This window comes from Tiliqua scincoides, chromosome 5, assembly GCF_035046505.1.
Source record: "Tiliqua scincoides isolate rTilSci1 chromosome 5, rTilSci1.hap2, whole genome shotgun sequence".
Taxonomy (NCBI): Eukaryota; Metazoa; Chordata; class Lepidosauria; order Squamata; family Scincidae; genus Tiliqua; species Tiliqua scincoides.
Window position 1 is genome coordinate 103105568 of NC_089825.1, and position 27506 is coordinate 103133073.

Consider the following 27506-nt stretch of genomic DNA (forward strand, 5'->3'; position numbering starts at 1 on the left):
ATGTCCGAGGAGAGCTTCAACATCTACAATGCAGTCTACGCGATTGTGAATGCTTTGCATGCCATGTACATGTCCCGAGAGAAAGGGAGGCGTCATAAAAGCACATCTCAGAACTGGAACGTTCAACCCTGGCAGGTAAAGTCATGATAAGAAATTTATTTATGGAAACTCAAGCATTATGTATATATCAATGTGCTTTGCAGAATTATTGCTTGCAAACCTTTGAGTAGAAAACTAGCAAATAAAATTTAAAAATAAGACTGGATCCAGATGCGTAAGTGGAACTTGGCTTTAAGTTTGGATATAAACCGTGAAGAAATTTATGAGGATCTTTAAATATTACACTTTACAGCGAAAACATCTCATCAATACAATTTAGTGAATGCGTACAGATTCTGACCCATTGATGAACCATCCTTAGCAGGGAGCTTTGCTCCCCCCAATGAAGACACAGGCTAGGGCATATGGTACAAAGGGCCACTTTAAACATACTTCAGATTGCATCAGGGCCTAACAAATAAGTCATGCGGGTTCTGCATGGGGGAAATGGAGCTGCCCGTCTACTCTCCCCTATAATGATTTCGGCCACCACACCAGACTCTGGGCAGCATCCGTTCAAGCCTTTCACCCCCTTCATTGTCACCCTGAAGGGCTAAGATGGCAGGCTAGCTCAGGCCACCAGAGTGAACATGCAGTGTGACTTTGCCACCAGGCTGAGGTTCATCCAGACTGCGTCACCCAGCCGGGAATGCCAGCATGACCACCCGGCCTAAGTTATATGTCCATCCGGCCATTGCCACCATGTGGTGTACTCCAAGGTGACATTATCTACCCAAAGCCTACACGATATCTGCCACCCGGGATGTCAGCCTAACGATTGGCCCCACCACCCCACACGGAAATAAATTTCCGCAGGCTCTGTTGCAAACCAAGAAGAAAAACATCATTGCCCAACACCGAGAGGTGTACTCCATCGCTTCTGAACAATTGGGGCACATCATAGCTGATTCCTGGGTGAGAAATGATGCCACCTCCCTGAAGGAGTACCGCCCGCCTCACATACAAATTTACCTTCTTCCTAGCCAGTTCAATCTTTTTAACATCCGAGGTGTAATGCCAAACCCTGCATGGCAATGGGTCAGACCTCCCACACTGGAGAAACCTCTGTGAGGTTCCGGGGTGTGTTAAAATGTGCTAACAGGAAACCAGAAGCACAGTTTCCGCCCCCGTCAGGAGCCTCAGAGAGGCTTTCAGGGGGTCCTAGTGGCCGGTGTTTGGGGCATTTGCCCCAGGGAGCTCTATGGAAGGAACACAACTGGACACAGTCCCCACAATGGGGCTTCCCAAGTATATGCTTGTTATTTTCCTGGCACAGACTTGAGAACCTCCATGTTGGGCTTTTCAGCCTTTTAGGCTATCTTCAAGCTGGCACATAAGCCAGGTTACATAACATCAAATTAAATACACCTGTGCGATCTCTGATAATGGCCAACCTGGAATGGGGGGTACGAAAGCTGCAGAAGGGGGTAGATCTGGCAGCAATGTTGAGCATTGGATCATATCCACTCCATGGGCAGCCTCGGATCGATCGCCTAAATTGGACGGAGCCGGCAGGATAATTTGGACCGACAATTCCCACTGTGGAACCCGCCAGTCAAGGGCAGGGTCATGTGAAGCATGCAAACGAAAATGCTTATCATACGCAAGCCAGGCCACACCCACATATTCATGGAAAGCCCTGTGAATAATATCCAGGTACTTAGAAAGCGCAATCGCCCACGCTGGCTGCATTTGGATAACTACTGCAGAATAAATATTGAATCCATTCAACCAATTATTCCAATTTTTATCAATTTTCCACCTTTGTACCACTTGGGGTCAGGCGCTAGGTCACCCACCTCCAAGGCTGACTCAGGTTCCTTGTGCAATAAACTAAACACATCAACAAACTCGCCCCACCAAATTTTTTCTTTAACTGCCAAGGCGAGGCGACCACCAAAAAGCAGGGTCACATCGCCATAAGCCACTTGCAGACGCTGACCTGACGCTTCCATGGCTCCCTGAGAAAAAACCCCATATGGGACATTGGCATAAGGGGCGAGGCCATAAGGGACACCGGAGACCGTGGAAACCCCCGTAAATGGAAGAGCAGCAGCTACGTTCTGCCCCACCTGGGCTGCTGGCTCACCTGAGGAGATCCCAGGTTGCTGCCATATTCCTGGAGAATAGGGAAAGGGGGGGCTTGTGGCACCTGAGAATAACCCCAAGCTGGCCAATAGGGTGTCGGAGCTGAAGGTGCCATCACTGGGGCATTAACTCCTTCTTGCTCATCCCATACTCCAGCCCAGGCTGAGCTATCCATCTGCCCACTCTCACCCGTTAAAGGCATGGGCACTGGGAACCTCAATAGGTTTCTCCAAAGTGGTGGATCTGGAAGAGAGGATTTGCATGAGCTTTGCACCATGCCCCTTTCTGGTAGACCTCCGACGGGGGGAGCACCTGATGTGCTGCCACCGTCTCCCAGACCAGCCTCATGCATTGCTTTCTCCTTCTCGAGCACCTCCCCCAACACAACCAGGGCTCACAGCTCAGCTGCATTATCTTCCTCATCTGAGGAAGAAGCTGGTGCGGGATTGGGGGGGTGCTTTGGGTCCTTTCCCCCGGAATTCTTGTTTCTCTTAGGCATACTTATGATTGAACAACTGGGGCGGGCCACTGCTAACTAACCTATCACGCCTACAATACTTGCAATTAAAGTACTCTAATGTTCTCCTTCCACCTGTTCCTATCTCTAATTTCACTTTTTCAATTATTTATTTTTAATCACAAGTTCCCTATTTATTAAGAAGGTAATAGAGGCCCAGCAGAGGTGTATACCACAAAGAAGGAAGGGTTCCACTAAATCCTGGGGGGTGCCCGCATGGCTAACCAGCAAAGTTAGAGAGGCTGTAAAGGGCAAGGAAGCTTCCTTCTGTAAATGGAAGTCTTGCCCTAATGAGGAGAATAAAGAGGAACATAAACTGTGGCAAAAGAAATGTAAGAAGGTGATACGGGAGGCCAAGAGAGCCTAAGAGGAACTCATGGCCTGCAACATTAAGGGGAATAATAAAAGCTTCTTCAAATATGTTAGAAGCAGGAAACCTGCCAGAGAAGCGATTGGCCCTCTGGATGGTGAGGGGGGGAAAGGGGAGATTAAAGGAGACTTAGAGATGGCAGAGAAATTAAATGAGTTCTTTGCACCTGTCTTCACGGCAGAAGACCTCAGGCAGATACCGCTGCCCGAACGGTCCCTCCTGATTGAGGAATTAAGTCAGATAGAGGTTAAAAGACAAGCTGTTTCAGATCTCATTGATAAATTAAAGATCAATAAGTCACCTGATGGCATCCACCCAAGAGTTATTAAGGAATTGAAAAATGAAGTTGCTGATCTCTTGACTAAGATATGTATCTTGTCCCTCAAAATGGCCATGGTGCCAGAAGATTGGAGGATAGCAAATGTCATGCCTATCTTTAAAAAGGGAAAGAGGGGGGACCCGGGAAACTATAGGCCTGTCAGCCTAACATCTATACCGGGTAAGATGGTGGAATGCCTCTTCAAAGATAGACATAACGTCTCAAAACACATAGACGAACAGGCTTTGCTGAGGGAGAATCAGCATGACTTCTGTAAGGGTAAGTTTTGCCTCACGAACCTTATAGAATTCTTTGAAAAGGTCAACAGGCATGTGGATGCGGGAGAACCTGTAGACATTATATATCTGGATTTTCAGTAGGCGTTCGAAACGGTCCCTCACCAAAGGCTACTGAAAAAACTCCACAGTCAGGGAATTAGAGGACAGGTCCTCTCATGGATTGAGAACTGGTTGAAGGCCAGGAAACAGAGAGTGGGTGTCAATGGGCAATTTTCACAATGGAGAGAAGTGAAAAGTGGTGTGCCCCAAGGATCTGCCCTGGGACTGGTGCTTTTCAAGCTCTTCATAAATGACCTGGAGACAGCGTTGAGCAGTGAGGTGGCTAAGTTTGCAGATGACACCAAACTTTTCCGAGCGGTGAAGTGATTGTCATTGTGCTTTTGATTGTGATTGTGAAGTGAGAAGTGATCGTGAAGAGCTCCAGAAGGATCTCTCCAGACTGGCAGAATGGGCAGCAAAATGGCAGATGCGCTTCAATGTCAGTAAGTGTAAAGTCATGCACATTGGGGCAAAAAATCAAAACTTCACATATAGGCTGATGGGTTCTGAGCTGTCTGTGACAGATCAGGAGAGAGATCTTGGGGTGGTGGTGGACAGCTCGATGAAAGTGTCGACTCAATGTGTGGCAGCAGTAAAGAAGGCCAATTCTATGCTTGGGTTCATTAGAAAAGGTATTGAGAACAAAATGGCAAATATTATAATGCCGTTGTACAAATCTATGGTAAGGCCACACCTGGAGTATTGTGTCCAGTTCTGGTCGCCACATCTCAAAAAAGACATAGTGGAAATGGAAAAGGTGCAAAAGAGAGCGACCAAGATTATTACTGGGCTGGGGCACCTTCCTTATGAGGAAAGGCTACGGTGTTTGGGCCTCTTCAGCCTAGAAAAGAGGCACCTCAGGGGGGACATGACTGAGACATACAAAATTATGCAAGGGATGGACAGAGTGGATAGAGAGATGCTCTTTACACTCTCACATAACACCAGAACCAGGGGACATCCACAAAAATTGAGTGTTGGGAGAGTTAGAACAGACAAAAGGGAATATTTCTTTAGTCAGCATGTGGTCAGTCTGTGGAACTCCTTGCCACAGGATGTGGTGATGGCGTCTGGCCTGGATGCCTTTAAAAGGGGATTGGACAATTTTCTGGAGGAAAAATCCATTACGGGTTACAAGCCATGATGTGCATGTACAACCTCCTGATTTTAGAAATGGGCTATGTCAGAATGCCAGATGCAAGGGAGGGCACCAGAATGAGGTCTCTTGTTATCTGGTGTGCTCCCTGGGGCATTTGGTGGGCCACTGTGAGATACAGGAAGCTGGACTAGATGGGCTTATGGCTTAATCTAGTGGGGCTGTTCTTATGTTCTAAAAAATTAAATTCTTATCCCTCCTTTATTTATTCAACTTTTTTCTAATGTGAAGGCGCCAAATCTAGGTCTCCCATCCAAGCCAAGTCCACAGCTAACCATGCTTAGCTTCATTTATGGCTAAGCATCAACACCACACAGCCACCAGGCCTCCCAGCTAAATGAAGGAGGCAAGATACACAAAACCGTGCATCTGCACTATGCACGGGGGAGATGAACTGCCCAGCACCACCTGCAAGCCCCAATCACAGGCAGGAGGGCAAGCAGGGATGAAAGCGCCTGGTACCCTTACTGGCAGGTGCAACAGGCAGCCAGCAAGGAGCCCAGGCAGCACACTCCAGCGACCCCAACCCAGGCAGGCACTAGCCACAGCCACACACGTGCCTGGACAGCGCTCCCATGGGGTGCCTGCAAACCAAGCAGGCGGCCCATTCCGTGTAGCCACCCCACCCAACCGTGAGGGCAAAGGGCAGGCTCAGGCACGGACCTGCCCAAGCAGAGCTGCTAGGTGCCCCAGTGCTGGCCACCCAAACCACCCGTGGGAGGTGGGGGGGAGGTCGAGCGCTCAGAAGATCCCGCTGAGCCCAGCCGGCAGCTGTGCATGGCTGCCTCTCAGCCTGTGAGTGGGGAGCCCAGGTCCACCCTCGCACCAGCCCCCACAAACACCAACCCCAACCAGAGGCGCAGGAACACCAGCTGCACTAATGCAGCCAAAGAGGGGTGCAGCCGGACCGCTGCCCCTGCAAGGAAAGCCCCCCGGCAGCCCAGCCCCAACCTAGGCACCACTGCCAGCAGCCGCTCACTGCCCCAGGTAAGCCTCAAAAGAGGGCAGGTGGGCAAGCAGGTGCCGACAGCCGATACCGCCGGGCTCAGGGCCACAGCAACGTGGCCTGCATTGGGGAGCATCGCGAAGGAGGTCCTTCTCTGATCGCTGCCTGGTCTTGACTGCGCGGGCTCCTTCGAGCAGCCTGCTTGTGGCCTCACACCAATTAGCCCCCAGCCAATCAGCTGAGAGTCTGGCCCTCCTGTGCCTCATGCGGGGTCAGGGCAAAAGCCGGTGGTGCGCTATTTCACAAGTCACTGGAATATTTTGTAATGCAAAATATTGAATCACCTTCTACAAACTTTTAGATGCTTAACTATATCAGTTCACTCAAATCAATGCACATTTTTAAAGCTTTGATTTGGTACATTTTTGGCATGTGTTCCCTGATGGGGTTACCATTCTGAGAGCTTCTGTAGCTAAGTGGATAAGTATGCCCGGAAGACAAATAGGTTTTGGCCTTATTCATACAACTAAAAAGAACATGCTTGGCGCATAGACTTAGGATTGGATTTCTAATCTCTATACATCAGTGGTGGTGCTAGGGTGGTCAGGCAGGCAAGAGCCCCAGGAGTCATGCCTGTAGAGCCTGTGGGGGCGGCACCACTGTCACCTTCTCCGCTCACCCATTGGAGCTGTTCTGCGGGTCGGGAGGCTCCATGCTATGTCCCTGGGCACTAAAAAGAACCCACAAATACTGTTTAACAGAACTCTGAAGGCCTCAGAAGGCTTTTGGAGCACCCAGGGGTGTTGCGTGAGGCTCTGTATGGCTGGGTGAGTCTCCTCTGGAGGAGCAACATGTTGCAGTCCTGTGCCTCTGGGTGACACAGGGGCCAGGTATGCAGCTGCTATACATTCATTTTCACTGAACCTAAGGCGACGATCCTATACATGCTTTTCCGGGAGTAAGCCCTTCTGAACACAATGGGACATATGAGGAGGGGCCGTCTAAAATGGTAAAAACAAAATACCACAAAGTAACATGAAATTGAGTTTATAGAACTATAAAATGCTATACCCCATAGGTTCCCAAAGTGGTGGGTTGCGACCCATAGTAAGAACAGGAAGTGGGCCATTCCCCCTTAAGGTATGGGGCCCAGCTGTTGCAAGGTCAAAAGCAAACTCAGTAGGCAAGTCACCTACTTAAGTCACCTGAGCAAAGAAACTTTGTTTTTTAAATTTATTTGCTGTAGTGTGTTTTTTGCCATCCATGTGAGTGCTTGGAACAGGACCCAGCGAATAATGAGGCTCAACCTGTATACCGCCTCTATGACAGTGATTACACTTGATAAAAATGCTTTAAAACTGATTAAAATGTTAATTTTAATTGGACAACAATCTTCTTGAATCAGCCGCTCTACTCAGAACAATTTTTATTAAATGTTTCTAGGGATTGCCATAATAATTAGAAATAGATGAAGGAATAATTGATGTTGCAGTTTCATTAGCAAGTAAGCAAAGGAGAAATATGTTCTAACAAACGTCTGTTTGATTAATATCAGTGTAAATTAGAAGAGGGACTCTTCTGCCTTTAGAGGAAGATTTTAAATAGAAGATGTTTTGACTTTTTAAAAAACTTTGTCTGCTTCTGCATTCCCATTGGACCCAATCCCCCAAGTCTCATTTATTAGAAAACACTCAGTATCTTTCTGACGTTAACTTTGGACATACATGGTAAAGACCATTGTGCGTAGCAGTTCCCCTGTTAATTCAGAAAGTTTCTTTGTGGAGTATAACCAATTTGTGAGCGTCAGAACACCACAGAACAACATAGTTTTGTCAGAGTTTAGGGGCTTTCCAGATCTCCTCATCTTTTTCTCTCTCACTGGTTTTTATTTTATTTTTACTTTTGGAATCTGAAAACTATGAAGGTAGTCTTAGGGTTCTATCCTTTTATTCTTTACCCTCGTTTGTTCTCAGTCATCCCCTGCCTTTGCTTCTTGGGACACATAACATTTTGCTGCAGTCATCACAAAGGTCTTCTCAGATCCAGAGCCCTGAAGGAAAAAAAAAAATCATTGGATCGCTATCTAGATATTCTTTCCCTACAACTAATGAATTAGCCTATAAATAATTCTACTAGTCTAGTATTAAGCAACTAGGAAGTTGCTTAATACTGAATCAGATCATTGTCCAACTGTCTCAGTGATATTGACCCGCAGATGGGGGTCAGATGGGAATTTTTCTGTGCCCTCCATATGGATGCAGGGGACCAAGCTTTTGGCTGGCATTAGTATAACTGAATCAAACTTTCTGATTAGCTGTAATTAGGATGACAAAGCAGATTCCCTGAACTCTTGCTAACATTCCCCCCCCCCCCCACTTGCATAGACGGAATTTGTGATACCAGTGTCTGCCTGCTCTGTAATTATCGAAATCACTGTTGATCATTTTTTCCCCTTCTTCTTCTCAGTTCAGTAACACAACATGCCCAGGTAAAAATAAAGCCTGATAATGCCAAGCTCACACCTGTTATGAAGCAAATGTTCTGCTCAGAGCTGATAATAGGTGTTACTCCATAGAGAAATAAGGTTCAATCCATTTTCTTCACTATAGTTACCAAAGAGCAAAAGCCTGCAAGCAGAATTTCTTTGACTACATTTGGAGAAAGCCCATCTGCTCAAAGTAGCACATTCTGAACCAACCTCGTAATTAGCTACAAGGAGAAGAACACTTGTTCGTATAAATATATTTTTCCAGTTCACAGCCAGGAAATCTTTTAGAGCAGGTGGGAAATGTTTGCCTCAAATCTCAAAATCTTTTTTATGGTCACAGACCAGCATAAAATCAATACCAATACAAAGCCAACACAGCTTTAAAACCCATATTATGGTACTGTAAAAATGCTGTTCACAAGACTACTCTAATTTAAAATATAAAATCAGTATACTATGAGAACCACTATAATGGCCATAAAATACGCCCTCTCTCAAGGTCATAATAATTCTACTTAACCCTTATTCTACCGTAGACATGTTAACGCAATACTGGTAAAAGGTGGAATACCCAAAAAATTAGCCCCACCAATTTTTCTGAAATTTTTTTCTGTTGAAGGTGGAGAGGTGAAAGGATTGTCCCTTAGAGAATAATCACATTCGCTCCAGTTAATAAAAGTGTTTTCTTTAGCTTTCACAATAAGCCTATGCTGTTCATGAAATCATGCTTCACTCCACCATACATATTGACCATTTCCACACAAACGCTGTAATGCTCAAACAGTGGTTGGAGGTTCCATACAAATCTCTCCTCTGCATCATTTAAAACAATGCCAACCCATGTCCATGCGAAGTGCAAAGAAGTTGAACCAGCCCCACATAATAAGTCCTTTCCTTTGGTGCCATTTGGTACAACGTAGGAAAGTTGGTTTAACCACTCAGCGTAGTCACAGATGAACTATAAAAGAGCTGAAGGGAGAAGACTAATTGCTTCTTCTTTGGGGTAGAAAAATGGATGAATATTGTCATCCATGATGCTTGGGACGATAGACGATTTAACTGGGGATGGTGAAGGAGCAGTGGATGCAGAATATGTAAAGTACAAGCCTGTAATTTTACACATTGGTCAAGTGTTTCAACCATATTTGAAATAAACCAAGGGACCCAGTCCAGCGTGGATTAAAAAAACAACAACACGTAAAGTTGCAATGAACTAAGGCTGTAGCATGGTGTGCCTCTTGGGTATACTCTCCCACCTAGCATTTTTAAAACCTGTTTTTAATTTGATACACATTCTCCATTACATGATGATGTGTTAAATCAGTCTTTGCCACTAAGAATCACAATTACTAATGTTAGAATTGTTTTCTGATCTTCAAAGGATGTCTGATCAGTGTTGTAGGTATTTGCTTGTACTTTGCTCAAGAAGGCAACATTAATGCAATTGCCCATATACTCCCCAAATAATACCTGAGAGAATGTAGCATGGGGGGGGGGAGAAACAAAAAGCTAGGGTGAACTGGGGGTCACTTCAATGTAGAATTTGATTGCTAGCATGTTTAAAAACAGAAACAAAGGGGAAAGGAGCTTTCTACCTAGAGCAAGCAACTTGAGGTGTCTACCCCCTGGTGGTGAAATTGGAAGCAACAGAAACTCATAAGGTGATGATTAATCCATATTGAGAGGGTGGCTAGTGCCAGCTGCAATCCTGGCTCCTGTGCTGGCAGGGGGCAGGACCACAGGTGTTGATCCCCGAGACTGTCACTGCTACAAACATGGGGTTGAAAAAATCCCAACACCGTTGCCCCTCATGGATGCCTCCAGATGGCCTCCCAACTGCACTTCTAGTTTTCGGTGAACATGGGAAGTGACATTTTAGGTCCTTAGAAGGCAGCCGATGGCGGAGGGAGGGGGCCCTTCCAGTCCTCCAAAGGCATTCTAAGGGCCTAAAACATCACTTCCATTTTTCGTTAAAAACCAGAAGCAGTTGGGAGATGCTCTGGAGGCCTCAGTACAGGGTACACAGGAGGTTTATGGGGGTGGTGGTGGCATGGAATACTGGATGGTGGCATGCCGCCACCCTCTCCCTAATGCTGCCCAGGGCTTTTCCAAACCCTGCCCCAGCCCCCCTCTATGCCAGTGGCTAGTGCAATGTGACTTGGAAAGGGGCCTATTCCTCATTGTGGTGGTTTAGTTGTGGAAGATGGCATGGCCCTGTGCAGTAAAGCAGAAGTCAGGACCAAATGAGCTCATTTTTGCTCCCTTGTGAGATGCACCACACCAAAATGCACCATAGCTGATGTGGCATTTCACGTGCAAACAAACGCTGCAGCAGCAGACCAAACACAAACATACCATTGGCCGTCATCGCACACCATGAAGCCTGATTGCTAGTACTAGATTTCCCCTGCATAGTGTCAGAGGGAATATGCTACTTTTGAGTGTCCCCATCAAGACCCCTGCTTGGTTTTCTGAAGACGTCAATAAAAATTTCAGTCCAATTGAATTTGACCACAGTCATCTTTTCACCCCCAATTTCCATGGATGGCACATGTAGCTTTGACACAGAATCTGGGCACATGTTTGCTTTCCCCCTCGTGTGTGCATGTTAGGTGTATGTTTTGAAAAGCACGTCTATTAACGTGTTTGGATACTGGCAAATGAGGTGTTTGTGTTGGGTGTGCTGCTGTTTGCTGTAGCACATGTTTGCATATTTCATCTTGTACGATGCATTTCAGTGCCTTTTGCATGGGGCACTTTGCACTCATTCCAAAGTCTCCGTTGCATCTCCATAATGTCTTGCAGTTTTGTGGCCTGATAGCTTCTGATTGGATGTGTGATGCATGGCACACTTGATTATATATGTATATGGTCAACTCTGAGAGCACGATCCAGTTCTGTGCAATGACCCTTAATTCGGACTAATGGCGAAGACTTCATATACCACAGGCCTTGAGGAAAGCCACACTTTGGTCACTTTGAGCAGTCAAACACTAGCATCACCCTCCACTCATCTGCCTAGCTTGAGAGAATTCTTGCCTTGCTTTTGCTTCTTGGAAAATTCCATGTGCACTTTGCTTGTGCATCACATTCCAACCTGTGGACAAAAGCCACATCCTGGTAGCTTCCTGGAGTAAACAAAGAAACTTCAAAAGGAAGTTCTCCAAGCCACCAACTTCATGACCAAGTTCAATCAAGGATTGAACACTAATTCAGGCACCTGTCTCCAGACTGATGGCCCAATCCAATGGCCAATCTTGAAGGATGACCTGCTCTGAGGACTGTATAGAGGGAGCACAGCACTGTTGGTCCTACTTGACCACTCAGTGACTTCTGATATCATTGACCATGGTGTCTGGACTGGTGGCTCTGTTTGGACTTGAGGGCATGGTTCTGCAGGGGTTCTGCTCCTTCCTTTCACTATGGATCCAGATGGTGAGGCGCGGGACATGTCTTCAGCACCCTGGTCAATGACCTGTGATTTATCTTGTCCCCCATGCTGTTTGATGTGTACATGTTAAAGCCACTACGGGAGGTCACCTTGGGATTTGGGTGTCTGCAACCAATATGCAGATGACACCCAGCTCAATCTCTCTTTTCCACCTGTTTACAAGGGGGCTGTCACAGATCTGTGGCACTGCCTGGAAGCAGTTGGCACCTAGATGAAATGAAATCTGGGTAAGACAGATGTCCTCCTAATCTAGGTTCTCCTAATCTAGAAGGCCACAAGTAAGGTGATAGATCTAGAAGGATTTCTGCAGTGCCTTGAACTCAACCAAGCACAAAATAGGTAACCTTGTTCTCTGTCCAGCCTGGCTATTATCATCAATGACTGAGCCATCTAACACCCACACTTGGGTCTTCCTCCTTGGTGTCTCCCATCCTGGAAAGCAGGGCCTCTCCCTGTGGGGCCACACAATTCATCTCATATGCCATTGAAGTACAATTAGGAACAGCACACTCAGTGAATGTCTATCTGCTCACAGGAGTGCAGTTTGAAGCAAACATTAGCTAAAACAGGGAGGACAGATGCAAATTTTCTGACATCTTGCAAATATTTTTTCCCCAATTAGTGCTACCCAAAGTACTACCCCAAAGTGTATCCCCAAGCAAGACGTTTGCCTGCTGTATTATTATCAAAATTGCAGTTGATGACTTCTTTTCCTTCTTTTCTTCTGTTCAGAAAATTACAAGTTGAAGTTTTTTAAAAAAGAAATAATTAGCAGTTATGGTCTGAGCTTGCTTCTCTGTATACACAAAAGTGCTGCTCAAAGCTGAGAGTAGGGATTGCTCTACAGAGAATGAGGGCTCAGGCAATTTTCTGTTCCCCAAAGAGAAACAAACTTAACAGAATTTCTGGATGCTCAGAATCTAGTTCAATGCGGTAACTTCTAGGATCATGTTAGTTCCACTGCTGTAAGGACTGCTGTCGTCTGGAAGATTGCAGCTTGCAAGAGTTCAGTGGGGTTTATGCTGCTGTTTGTGTTGCTGCTGTTGCTGCTGTTCCTGACTTAAACATGCTGACACAAGTACTGATAGGTGGAATCTTATCTATACTATCAGATTACAAAGAAATGCACACTTTTACAGGATATCCAGGTTACAGGGCTCCGATCATGATGTCAGTTCTATGTTGCTTCATAGTAGTAAAATCATTTGCCTGAAGATGTTGAGTTACTAAAAGCAATTGAATGGGTAGAATTTACATACATGTTCATCGATCATCCCCGTGTTGTGTGAGAAAGGGTTAACTTTTTACAGTTTGGCATTGGTGAAGGTCATGAAGAGTCACTTTTTGCTACAGTTCTCACTAAGCTGGCCAGAGAAATTGGCAGGAGACGATGCAATGAGGTCTTAGATGTTGTCCAAAGATGAATGGGACAGTGCCGGGGATGGAAAGCTAACAGTGGAGTTGTGTGGAGGTTTCCTGAGGTTTTCTTTCTTCACCTGAACCTCCTTCCCACTTTGTTTTCTCCTGTCCACCCCCACTCCCACTGACCCAGAGTCCACAATGTTTCTTTGTGGTTAAGAATCCAGATGTTTGCTCAGTAGCCTGACTGCCCTGGCCTGGGTATGATGTGAATCAGTCTCAAATCTGCTGCAGAGTGCAGTCTATGGTTGCAGTCTGACCCTTTCCAATTGCTTCAGGGTCAGGATTACAGATGGCTCTTCCTACTTCAGCTAAGAACTAGATCACTTGAGTTAAGCTCCCTACTAGTATTTTGTCTAGCATGTTGTTGCTGCCACTCAAGAAATGGATGGCTAATTCAATGGATGTCTCAATTAAGTACTAGACTCCTTCTCACATGGACCTGAGGCAGAGCAAATGGGGTAAATGCCCCTGGTTCTGAGCTTGCCTGTCTCCAGGGCCGTGTGGGAAGCCTTCTGAGGCTTTCCCAGAAGAACTGTTTAAGACGGCAGGGAAACTTCAGAATGCTTCCCCAGTCAGCCCTGGAGTCGTGCAAGGCTCCATTGCACTAGGTAAGTATGGAGGGTGGCATTGTCCGGGGGGGGGGGGGGAGGCTGCATCGCAGACCTTTGTTCCAGGTGCAGCAAGGGGTAAGTCCAGTACTGCTCATGATCTGTCTGATTCCCAACAGAATTGAGGGCTCTATCCGTTTAAAACATGGGTCTCCAAACCCTGGCCTGGGGCCAGATGTGGCCCCGCAGCCAGCCTCAATCAGGCCCGCAGCCAGCCTCTTGTCCCTTTGGTCGAACATGACTGGAACTGTGCTCTGGTTGCATCTGGAGAGTGTTCTAAGGGCCAGAGAGTTTGAGTGAATGAACCCATTCAGATCCCAGTCCTGTGGTTGGCGGCACGGCTCCATGCCTCTGAGCACAGTCACCGTAAGGCACGTTTGCAGCGCTCACTGCCAGACTTCCACCGGTGCTAGCCCAGTGGTCGCCCAGCTTCTGCTGGTGACACTGAGAGAGAGGCTGACTTGGCTAGATCTTTGGTGGGCATTGCCTGGCTGGCACAGACAGCCTAACTTGAGGTGGTGGGTGATACAATGAGAGTGAGAGTGAGAGTGAGAGTGAGAGTGAGAGTGAGAGTGAGAGAGAGAGAGAGGGAGAGAGAGAGTTTGAAAAGAGAGGTAAGATCAATCGTAGAAAGGAGTAAGACAGAGCATGTGCAGAGTGCAGACTGAGGAGGGAGAGGGGAGAGAGCATTAAAGGTGCTGTGTTTTACTGGGAATTGGCAGTTGGCAGAGAGACTGTGCACATCTCTGGTTGTGGGCATTGCCTGGCTGGCACAGAGAGCTTGACCTGAGGTGGTGGGTGACTGCAAACTTGTGTGTTGCCTCATTGTTTCAGAACATCACCGCACATCACTGAAATGAGGTGCTCAACAGCCATGGTAAATTTGATGCACACTAGTATTTCCACTAACATAGTACCAATCTCATTACAGCCCAAATAATAAAGCAGCACAGCAAGTCCTGTCCTTCATCTTTGCGATCCACGAGATCAATAAGAATCCGAGACTCTTGCCAAATGACACCTTGAGATCTAAAATCTTTGACATCCTCCATGATGCACGGAGAACATATGAGGTCATCTTGAAGCTTTTGTTCACAAAGCAAAGGAATGTAACTAATTATTTGTGTGATAAGAAAAAGAATGTATTGGCTGTTATTGGAGGGCTCACTGAAGAAACCACCAGCCAGCTGGCCACAATCACCAGCGTCTACAAGATCCCACAGGTATGTGGTTTTGTTGTTGATGTTCATGCATACTTTGCTTTAGTGTGACTCGCTGCACAGTCCAAACTGGCCCTTGAGCTGGCACAGCTGTCCCTGCCCCAGCTCAGAATGTCACAAACATGCCATGTGGTCCATTCGCAATGACCCGTGAGTCAGCTGTGCTCTCACAATGGCCTGCGCTGGCCTGCCAACTCTGTATACTGGAGCAGCACTGGCCACCACAGGTCACATTGTGCTGGGTGGCCCAGGGAAGTTGGGGAGGGGGCATTTCTTGGTTCAGGAGAATGGAACTAGGGACGAATCAGACCTGAGAGGAGAGCAGGATTGTGGAGACCTCCAACCAGCCCAAATGCTGGCAGCCAGAATGGTGCCGACATGGCGAACCGAACTGGGGTGCAGGTAGATGGAGGACCAATAAGCAGCCAACACTGGGGATGACACCCTCCTGCCAGCCACTAGGTACGAACAATAGCAAAAGGCATCCCAAACAAGCACCATAGGGAGAGGCCCCACAACATCACGCAATCTCTCTCTCTTTCTCACACTCATTCACACACACACACATGCTGATAAACTAGGATGCCACAACACCACCGCCCTCCTAAAGGACTTATGGTGCCATTTGAAAAAATAGAGAAGAATAAAGAACTAATAGGAAGCTCTGCACCCAAAGTACAAGACCCCTTATGTCACCAGTGCAAACACACTTCCAAGAAATAGCTTGGAACTCAAACCACTGACACCACAAAGCTGGTCTTTAAACACCCGGGTACAGTAGCAGACAATCCAAGAGCTGTTCGTCATACTGAACTGATAATGAAGATGTTAACCATTTGGATTTAGTATTGCTAGACATTCAGAGTTGGTCACATTATTTTAGAAACTCTTTTTTTTCTAAAGTTCTAATCAACTCCTCCCATTAGCTCTCTTATGGGATGACGGACACTACGTTGAGCGGTCAAAATGATTTTCCTACTTTGTACCAAATGGCACCAAAGGAGATGACATATTACGTGGGGCTTGTCCAGCTTCTCTTGCACTTTGCATGGACTTGGGTTGGCATTGTTTCAATTGATGCGGAGGAGAGATTTGTAAAGGACATCCAGCCTTTGTTTGAAGAAAACAGCATTTGCGTTGCCTTTTTGGAAAGTGTCAAGAGGCATGATCGAATGACGCAGAACACCATGGACAACCTAGGTTTATTTGAAAAGATAAGGGAAACCCTTTTATTAACCAAAGCCAATGTGATTATTCTTCATGGGGAAACATGGTTTCAGGCTCTCATAGCACTTGCCTTAGATATTTTTGAAAAAAACACAAAGGAGTACATCCGGAAAGTTTGGATAGTGCCACCAGAATGGATATTTGCTGCCCTACCCACTGGACAAATATTGAGTCAAAACATTTTCCATGGAGCCTTATCTTTCTCAATCCACAAAAAAACAGTGCCAGCTTTCAAGGACTTCCTTCATAACTTTACACCTAGCAAGTCACTCTTGAATTTTCTCCATGTCCCTTCTTATGACAGACGCCATTGTTATGATCTCAATGAAACCCAATTCCTAAAAGAAAACTGTACACAAGAGGGAAGACTCGAGGTAATTTATGAGAATGGTATGTCCGAGGAGGGCTTCAACATCTACAATGCAGTCTACGCGATTGCGAATGCTTTGCATGCCACGTATATGTCCCGAGAGAAAAGGGGGCATCATAAAAGCACATCTCAGATATGGAACGTTCAGCCCTGGCAGGTAAAGTCTTGTAAAGAAATTTATTTATGAAAACTCAAGCATTATGTATGGATGAATGTGCTTTGTAGAATTATTGCTTGCAAACCTTTTAGCAGAATACTAGCAAATAAAATTTAAAAATAAGACTGGATCCAGATGCGTAAGTGGAACTTGGCTTTATGTTTGGATATAAACTGTGAAGAATTTTATAAGGATCTTTAAATATTACAGTTTACAGTGAAAACATCTCATCAATACAATTTAGTGAATGCGTACAGATTCTGACCCATTGATGAACCATCCTTAGCAGGGAGCTTTGCTCAGGTATCCCCCACAAACATGCCTGACACAAAAGACTAGGTTGAAACAGGGCCATGATTTATTCCATTACAAGGCCATGATTACAGGGCCAAGATTTATTCCACGCGCAGGGCCAGCTAGGCAGGCGGAGATCAGGGGTCTCATTGCGTGGATGAGACGGTGGTGTAGGGAGGAGGGGTTTAGATTCGTTAGGCACTGGGGAACGTTTTGGGACAAGCGGGGCCTGTACAAGAGGGATGGGCTCCATTTGAACCAGAATGGAACCAGACTGCTGGCGCATAACATTAAAAAGGTGGCAGAGCAGCTTTTAAACTGATCCCTGGGGGAAGGCCGACAGGAGCCGAGGGGCATCCGGTTCGGGACTCCTCATCCCTATGGGATGAGGATGGGGAGGTTAGAGAACAACAAGACAAAGGCAGGGTAGGAGAAGAAATTGGGAAAGGTAGGGTGATGGGATGTGATAGACGGTTTGGCACAATGAGAGGATGCGGGGACAAAGGAGCAAATAAGCAGGCCATGCTAGGGCATTCCGTGTATAAATGCTTTTATGCGAATGCCCTAAGTCTACGAGCAAAGGTGGGAGAACTGGAATGTCTGGTGACAAGGGAAAATATTGACAAAGTGGGCATAACGGAAACCTGGTGGAATGCGGAGAATCAGTGGGATACCACAATCCCGGGCTATAAACTCTACAGGAGGAACAGGCAGGGGCGTGTTGGAGGTGGGGTGGACCTTTATGTTAAGGAAGGGATAGAATCCAGCAAAGTAGAGATTGAAGGTGGGTCCGACTCCACCGTAGAATCTCTGTGGGTTAAATTACCAGGCTTGTGCAGCGATGTAATACTGGGGGCGTGCTATCGTCCTCCAGACCAGAAATCTGATGGGGACCTTGAAATGAGGAAACAGATCAGGGAGGTGACAAGGAGGGACAGGGTTGTAATCATGGGGGACTTCAATTATCCTCATATTGACTGAGTCAATTTGTGTTCTGGTCACGATAAGGAAACCGGATTTCTTGATGTGCTAAATGACTGTGGCTTAGATCAGCTAGTCACGGAGCCCACCAGAGGACAGGTGACTCTGGATTTAATATTGTGCGGTACGCAGGACCTGGTTAGAGATGTAAACGTTACTGAGCCATTGGGGAACAGTGATCATGCTGCGATCCGTTTTGACGTGCACGTTGGGGGAAGAATACCAGGCAAATCTCTCACAAAAACCCTTGACTTCCGACGGGCGGACTTCCCTCAAATGAGGAGACTGGTTAGAAGGAGGTTGAAAGGGAGGGTAAAAAGAGTCCAATCTCTCCAGAGTGCATGGAGGCTGCTTAAAACAACAGTAATAGAGGCCCAGCAGAGGTGTATACCGCAAAGAAAGAAGGGTTCCACTAAATCCAGGAGGGTGACCACATGGCTAACCAGCCAAGTTAGAGAGGCTGTGAAGGGCAAGGAAGCTTCCTTCCGTAAATGGAAGTCTTGCCCTAATGAGGAGAATAAAAAGGAACATAAACTGTGGCAAAAGAAATGTAAGAAGGTGATATGGGAGGCCAAGAGAGCCTATGAGGAATGCATGGCCGGCAACATTAAGGGGAATAATAAAAGCTTCTTCAAATATGTTAGAAGCAGGAAACCCGCCAGAGAAGCGTTTGGCCCTCTGGATGGTGAGGGAGGGAAAGGGGAGATAAAAGGAGACTTAGAGATGGCAGAGAAATTAAATGAGTTCTTTGCATCTATCTTCACGGCAGAAGACCTCGGGCAGATACCGCTGCCCGAACGGCCCCTCCTGACCGAGGTGTTAAGTCAGATAGAGGTTAAAAGAGAAGATGTTTCAGACCTCATTGATAAATTAAAGATCAATAAGTCACCGGGCCCTGATGGAATCCACCCAAGGGTTATTAAGGAATTGAAGAATGAAGTTGCAGATCTCTTGACTAAGGTATGCAACTTGTCCCTCAAAACGGCCACGGTGCCAGAAGATTGGAGGATAGCAAATGTCACGCCTATTTTTAAAAAGGGAAAGAGGGGGGACCCGGGAAACTATAGGCCGGTCAGCCTAACATCCATACCGGGTAAGATGGTGGAATGCCTCATCAAAGATAGGATCTCAAAACACATAGACGAACAGGCCTTGTTGAGGGAGAGTCAGCATGGCTTCTGTAAGGGTAAGTCTTGCCTCACAAACCTTATAGAATTCTTTGAAAAGGTCAACAGGCATGTGGATGCGGGAGAACCCATGGACATTATATATCTGGACTTTCAGAAGGCGTTTGACACGGTCCCTCACCAAAGGCTACTGAAAAAACTCCACAGTCAGGGAATTAGAGGACAGGTCCTCTCGTGGATTGAGAACTGGTTGGAGGCCAGGAAGCAGAGAGTGGGTGTCAATGGGCAATTTTCACAATGGAGAGAGGTGAAAAGTGGTGTGCCCCAAGGATCTGTCCTGGGACCGGTGCTTTTCAACCTCTTCATAAATGACCTGGAGACAGGGTTGAGCAGTGAAGTGGCTAAGTTTGCAGACGACACCAAACTTTTCCAAGTGGTGAAGACCAGAAGTGATTGTGAGGAGCTCCAGAAGGATCTCTCCAGACTGGCAGAATGGGCAGCAAAATGGCAGATGCGCTTCAATGTCAGTAAGTGTAAAGTCATGCACATTGGGGCAAAAAATCAAAACTTTCGATATAGGCTGATGGGTTCTGAGCTGTCTGTGACAGATCAGGAGAGAGATCTTGGGGTGGTGGTGGACAGGTCGATGAAAGTGTCGACCCAATGTGCGGCGGCAGTGAAGAAGGCCAATTCTATGCTTGGGATCATTAGGAAGGGTATTGAGAACAAAACAGCTAGTATTATAATGCCGTTGTACAAATCGATGGTAAGGCCACACCTGGAGTACTGTGTCCAGTACTGGTCGCCGCATCTCAAAAAAGACATAGTGGAAATGGAAAAGGTGCAAAAGAGAGCGACTAAGATGATTACGGGGCTGGGGCACCTTCCTTATGAGGAAAGGCTACAGCGTTTGGGCCTCTTCAGCCTAGAAAAGAGACGCTTGAGGGGGGACATGATTGAGACATACAAAATTATGCAGGGAATGGACAGAGTGGATAGGGAGATGCTCTTTACACTCTCACATAATACCAGAACCAGGGGACATCCACTAAAATTGAGTGTTGGGCGGGTTAGGACAGACAAAAGAAAATATTTCTTTACTCAGCGTGTGGTCGGTCTGTGGAACTCCTTGCCACAGGATGTGGTGCTGGCGTCTAGCCTAGATGCCTTTAAAAGGGGAATGGACGAGTTTCTGGAGGAAAAATCCATTATGGGGTACAAGCCATGATGTGTATGCGCAACCTCCTGATTTTAGGAATGGGTTAACTCAGAATGCCAGATGTAGGGGAGGGCACCAGGATGAGGTCTCTTTTTATCTGGTGTGCTCCATGGGGCATTTGGTGGGCCGCTGTGAGATACAGGAAGCTGGACTAGATGGGCCTATGGCCTGATCCAGTGGGGCTGTTCTTATGTTCTTATGTAAGGCTGCGCAGAGATTGGTGCAAAGCAACGGGTCCTGGCTATACTCCACCCCCCTTTAGTGCGGGCTCCTATCTAGAAGGAGACAGTTCCTGTCTGAGCCCTCCTTCTGGGTGAACCAGCTTGACTCAGAACCTGAGCTCGCCCAAGGCTCCCCCAGGTTCTTCATCATCAACCCCTGGAAACGGGGTCCAGCCAGCTGAATTGTTCTGCCCACCCTGAGCCGGGGAATCAGGAAGGTGAGCATACCAATTCCATTCCGGGGTCAAGCCAGGCTGCCCCCAATCTGGGTAGCCTTGGGGCTCAACCTTAACCCGGCCTGTTGCCTGAAGGTAGACACCGGTTCCCTACTTCTGCTCCCGTCCCGCACTACCCTGCCAGGCACAGCCAGCCTGGATGAAAGACCCACAAGAACCCGAAGGGGACAGTCAGGGGTAGGCAAAAAAAGCTTCACCCCATGGCCAATCAGGGGAAAAGCCAGAAAATTCCTACCTGGCCCCAAAAGTCAACCAGCTAGATGTCTGTGTATAAAGGGCGGGTGGGTGGGTTCCAGTGCTTCCAAGGAAAAAAGAGGCTGGGGGAAGCATGGGGATCAGCATTTAAACTACACGCCCCAGGCTTGCCCCCTCCCCCAACCAAGAGCTGCTCAGCACGTCATGCAGGCGGGAACCAGACAAGTCTCCCTCCATCTGCATTCCCAGCTGGAGGGCTTATCTCTCTATAAAAATGTACCAAAAGAGACCTGTTACTCAGAAGTCATTCTTCTTCCATATCTTTTGATCTTAAATGTTTGATCATCTTATCCTGTTCTTCTTGTACAAGATTTTCTAGCTATTCCTTCAGTGGTGTTCCCATTCCTGTTCTACGTTAGCCTCTTAATATCATTTATCTTTTATCTATCATAACATGCTATATATAATATCACATATATAATACATTCATCTAAATACCCTATGTTATACTTCTATGACTTTATTTTCAACCAAACATAAAATAATTTTCATTACTCAATCTATATCGGTTTCACTGTTGATCCAAGCTCTCTAAAAATCTGTCCACATTCATTATTTTCTCTATTAATTCATCTTTCATTGGGATATTCGTGTCTTTCCAGTATCTAGCATATGAAATTCTCACCAGAACTAATATCATAATCCAACCTCTAACATACTAAATTCTAACAACTTTTATTATCCTGATAATTACATATTTCATTTCTCGATCTATAACATCCAAAATTAATATATTCTCATAACTAAATACATAAACATATACATAAACATCCAAAATAATATCATCTAAAATTAATTCTAATTTATTAAAATTATCCTCTAAAATTATAGCAACTATTGATATCAAGCTAACTAAAATTAGTATACATATTACATATCACCTATAAAGCTTATATAACTTCTCATTGACATCTGAGAATTTTTAATTTCTAACGTACAAAATTAACACATTACTGTCTTTCTTTTTATCTGTTCCCTTTGTCTCCAACCTAAATATCCACAGGTCTGCCAAATCTCTTCTTTTCTCTAGACTTTAACTTTACATCTTTTTTTCTAATAAATTTCACATGAATTCCTCTTAACAGATCACGGTTTAATGTAATCGCTCTTCTTGCTCAAGCAACATCTTGATGAGTCATCTCCTTCACTTGGTCATTCCAATGTATGTCAGTTGGTTGAAGTATTTCTTCTTCCTTCACTTGATCAATCCCATCTGCATCAATTAGTCAAAGTATTTCTTCTCCTTTCTGGTCTGGTGACTTTTGAGTCTTTATCTTCCAAGCTACCTCCATTAACATTGTCTCTTCCAATTGTTTGTTTTGTCCTGTCTCCAGTGTTTTGGATTTATCTTCCATTTCTTTGCTCTTTTGTTGATCCTCTCCTGTTTGTTGTGTATCATTTGTCTGTTGAATTAAGATTTCCAGGCTAATTTGGATTTGTAAATATCGATTTACTTGTTTTTTCCCATCTTCTGTACTTTTCCCATAATCCTTTGTTTTTTCTCATGTGATTCAAATATAACATCTTTAAGTTGCACACTAAGATCATTTAGTTGTGTAGTTAACACATCCAAACTAGCTTGAACCCGCAGATATTGATTTGTATGTTGCTGTCCCATTGCCATTAATTTCTCTATATTGTCTCGTATTGTCTGCTTCCATTCTTTCCTTTTCGGTTCCTCTTGTGTTAGTTTTCCCAAGCTGGACTCTGGGGCAGGAGGGCTCCTAACTTTCGCTCCTTTTCCTGTCATCCTTTTACTTCCTTCTTATATCTTCTTTCTTCTTACTTCACTTGTCAATTCCTGTTTTTGACCTTGTACTGTCTTTTTTGGTCCACTAGATGTCCCTGAAGTCCTTATTTCTGTTGTTTATATCTTTTTTCTGTTATTTTTATTTGTTTCTATGTCAACCACATTCCTTTCCAGGAGATAATCAAAGGAATGTAAACAATCAACCACTTTTGCAAAGCAAAAAAATAAATAAATCCAGGTCTCCAGCTACTCTCCACTGGCACTCCACAGGAAAACGAAACTGAACACTCCTCAACAATAACTGTTTTCCAAGACACTTAATATGTAATCCAACAAATTTTAGATTTATAAATTTAGAGTTATTCTCTCATAGTTACCTAACAAGCTTGGCAGATCTCCTCCAAAGTTTCTTCTCACATCAACGAGCAAATAAGCAGAGAAAGGCTCCCCCTCCTTCCTCTTCTTCCATGAGGGGGAAAGCTTGACCCTCCTTCTCCTTCTCTCATGCAAAAGCTTCATCAGGCTGTCAGTTAATCAATTAATGCCAGACACACACAACAGAACAACACTCACCTGCTTCTTTCAACTTCCTTCCCTGCTTTGAGCCTTTGGCTTAATTTCAACATTGAATCCTCTCCATCAACAAAATCATTGGCTGGGTTCCCTTGGAGAAAAAAACAGTCCCTGGCTGGACCCTTCTTCACCAAAACAGTACATCATCTGTGGGATCACAGCCTCTCCTGACTACTGATCCTCGGATCTCATCAGACCTGTGATTTTGGGAAGAAATAGCGTGCTTTCCAAGAGCTTTCCAGGAGGTCAGAAAAACAGAACTACTCAGCCACCACAGGCTCCACCCCCTCCTGGCCCCCTGTCTCAAGTAGGATGACGGACTGGTGCAGTGCCATCTGGCCCTCAGGCCCAAAGCAGTTCACGTTCACTTTGCTGCCGCTGATGCATCCAGCATGCTCTTCAGACAGCACCGGCAGCTCCTCAGTAGAAGGAGAATTTTGCCCCCTTTCCCTGAGTAAGGCGAGTAGTTCCTCAACAGGGCTACTCAATTTTGGAGTCACCCAAAGTTTGGCATAGAATTTAGAGCCTCCATGTCAGGCCGGTGGCCCAAAACAGTGGCTCAGGATACAGTGGAACAAAGCTCCTTGGGTCCTGCCTCCCTCCAGCCCCACCACCTTCCTGCCTTCCCTCCCCCACCCTGGAACCCCTCCTCCCCACCTCCCCCCACGCCCCCACTTACCTCTCTGCTGCCTGGTAGTCTGCGCAGCTGCCGAGTGTTGGAGCACTGGTGGTCCACCGGCACTGAGTGCTACAAATGTGATTTACAGCATATTTGCAACAGTGCGCACCAGTGCTGAGCTGGAGTGCTCTGCATAGGACCGGGCCCTTAATTTGGCTGTTTACACCACAGGTACGTGCCTCATCTAGTAATGGGAGATCTCAGCCTACCATCTTGGAATACCCACCCCTAATGTTCTGACTTCAGGAAATAGCTCAAGAAGTTCTAAGCCAAAGTGAGCCAGACTGAAAACTGTCTCACCCTCACTCAGAAACATGATTCATTGGATATCTTCCGGAGCTGCATAAGAGCATCTTTCCATCTTCTCTCTCTCTCACAAAACTCTGCCTTACTGACCATAAAACTCCACATTCCCTCTCTGTTTACTCCTGTCTCCTGACCTATGCACTCTTGGTTTGCCAGGACACTTCACTCCAGTGTTACAGTAAAGTGTTTTCACAAGACTGAGTAAGCAAACTGAGCTTATCCATTCAATTACAAATAGTCTATTGTTCTCTCTTTCAATCTAGCTTCTCTCTGTCCTGAAAAACATCCATTTTAACAATGGAGCTGAACAGGAATTCTGTTTTGAGAAGAGGCATTCATTAATTGAGTTTGATATCATCAACCACTTCCGTTCAGTCAATGGATCTCACCATGTTATCCGGAGGGTTGGGAAGTTTATCCCAAGCAAAGCTTTTACCATAACAGATGATTTAATTGTATGGAATAGGGCATTACAGCAGGTATGGAAAACAGGAAGTTATGGGAACATAAGTTGACATGTTCTGGAAATTCATAGTTCTTCTGACATCAGAAAATTTCACCCTATCCTTGAAGTCTTCTGCTTAACTCCCTTGTCTCATAATACATTCATGAAAAATCACGTACTGCAAGGAGTCTGGTCCTGCATCAACTTCCCGCCTTCTCTTGTCTCCCTTGCACCTCTTTTCAATTGGGCCACTTCACAGTGGTGACAGGTCATTTCACACTATGTAGATTGCCATGCCCATGAACAATGTTGTGTGATCATCAGCATCACCAACAGTAGCTTCAACAGATGTACTACGCATACCATAGTCACTGCATCCTGCCTGAAGTTTTCATGTAGCACAGAAGTTTGAGAAAGAAAATAGTAAGAGAAAACATCAGTTTTGGAAGGAGGTCAAGGCTACCTCTCCCAAGTCTTACAGCCTTTGAGACACACCTTGAAATTCAAAACTGAGATATCTTTGGAAATGTATGCAATCTCTGGGTATAAGAGGTAACTGATCTCTGAATGTTTGCTATTAGGCCTGGGTGTCCCAACTTATTCGCAGGATGGCCACATCATCTCTCTGACACTGTGTTGAACCTTGGGTGCAGAGCTTCCTATTAGTTCTTTATTTTTCTCTATTTTCTCACTGACAGTGAGTAGCCACAGTGGAGAGGCCACTGGAGAGGAGAGGGAAGGGAAATATTTACTGAAGGGTCCCAACCACCACATATTCCGCTATAGGACTCCACAGATATGGGCTGATGACACAAGATGTCAACAGCTGTGATGGCCTGCCAGCAGATATGTTACAATCATCAGCACCAGCAAGTCAGTGGAGGGGGAGGGGATGCAGGAGGGAGGTTTGAAAGGGGAGGAACAGAGAGGAGATGGCATCAGAAGAGGGGCAGTAAGGTGATGGTATCAACTACTCCACTGCTGATAACAGTCCATCCTCCTCTAAAGTCTTTATCCACCTTTAGTTTGACTTACACCAGTGAAATTGCTGATGCATGCCCAAGTAGATCCACTCTGGGGGTGGAGGCTTACCTGTGGGTAAAGGGAAAAAAATATTCCCTAACTGGTGGAGACTTCTAGCACTGCCACCTATGCAAGATCAGTACATGTCCCTGTTGCACAGCTGCATTGGCAAGGGGGGGAGGGACAGAACTGGGGAATTAGATTTATAATTTCGCATATTCTTAGTGCTTAGTGCTACCATTTTTTTTTTCATTGTTAGACACCTCCTCCTTCCAGATGTGTTGAGAGCTGTCCTCTTGGACACCGGAAGAGAGTGGGAGAGGGGCAACCAATCTGCTGTTATGGCTGTATATCATGCCCAGAAGCTATGATTTCTAATCAGACAGGTAAGTGAATGCTTACAATTGCCAGGGAATGTTTTCAAATATGCACTCATTGTGACATTTTTGCAAGAATTTCAGAACATTTGCCTGTTTCAGATGCAGCATACTGTGATCCATGCCCAGAAGAACAGTATCCAAACAAGAATCAAGATGAGTGTATCCCCAAAGTGGCATCTTTCCTTTCCTACCAAGAGCCCATGGGAATGGCTTTGGTTTTCATTGCTGTTTCCTGTGCTGTAATCACAGGACTGGTGATGCAAACATTTCTCAAGAACTGGAATACTCCCATTGTGAAAGCCAACAACCGGAACCTCACCTGTGTTCTTCTGGGCTCCATCCTGCTTTGTTATCTTTCTTCCTTGCTATTCATTGGGAAACCCAGAAGGATGACCTGCCTTCTGCAACAACCAGTCTTTGCCATCATTTTCTCAGTGGCAGTCTCTTGTGTCTTGGCAAAAACAATCATGGTGGTCCTTGTGTTCTTGGCCTCCAAGCCAGGAAGCAGGATGAGGAAATTTCTAGGCCAGAAAGTGGCCAATTCCATTGTTCTGTCCTGCTCCTTCATTCAATTGGGTATCTGCACGACATGGCTCTCATCCTCTCCCCCATTCCCAGATGTTGACATGCACTCAGAGATTGGGCAAATCATGCTGGGGTGTAGTGAAGGGTCCTCCATTATGTTCTACTGTGTCTTGGGCTACATGGGTTTTCTGGCCACCATCTGCTTCACTGTTGCTTTCCTAGCCAGAAAATTACCAGATGCTTTCAATGAAGCCAAGTTCATCAGCTTCAGCATGCTGGTCTTTTGCAGTGTTTGGATCTCCTTTTTTCCAGCTTATCTGAGCATGAAGGGGAAAATGGTGGTGATAGTGGAAGAGTTTGCCATCTTGGCCTCCAACACTGCGCTATTGGCTTGCATATTTTTCCCTAAATGCTATACTATTATTCTAAGGTCTGATCTCAACACCAAGGCATTATTAAGAGGAAAAAGCAGTTTGTAAACTGAATCATAAACATTGGTTTCTGTTGCTTTTTCTGAAACATTGTCCTCTGGAATTGATGTATGATTTTTCCAGTGAAATTAAACTAATTCCTTATTCTTTGGGGGTGTTAAAATGGATTAATATTGTCATCTGCAATGCTTGGGATGATAGGTGATCTATCCTAGAACTGTGGAGTAGCACCGGATGCAAAAATGCAAAGTACTACAAAACTGTAATTTTAAGCATTAGTCAAAT

The 27506-nt window shown here is 45.7% G+C and overlaps 1 protein-coding gene across 1 annotated transcript; it reads left to right on the top strand.

The window, feature by feature from the left end:
• LOC136652746 (vomeronasal type-2 receptor 26-like) lies at nt 1-27269 on the top strand. The gene is made up of 5 exons (XM_066629668.1): nt 1-135; nt 916-1014; nt 5680-5874; nt 8300-8321; nt 26365-27269. The coding sequence occupies exons 1-5, from the start codon at nt 1-3 to the stop codon at nt 27267-27269; spliced, it is 1356 nt and encodes a 451-aa protein (XP_066485765.1).
• Nucleotides 27270-27506: the final 237 nt, after the last annotated feature.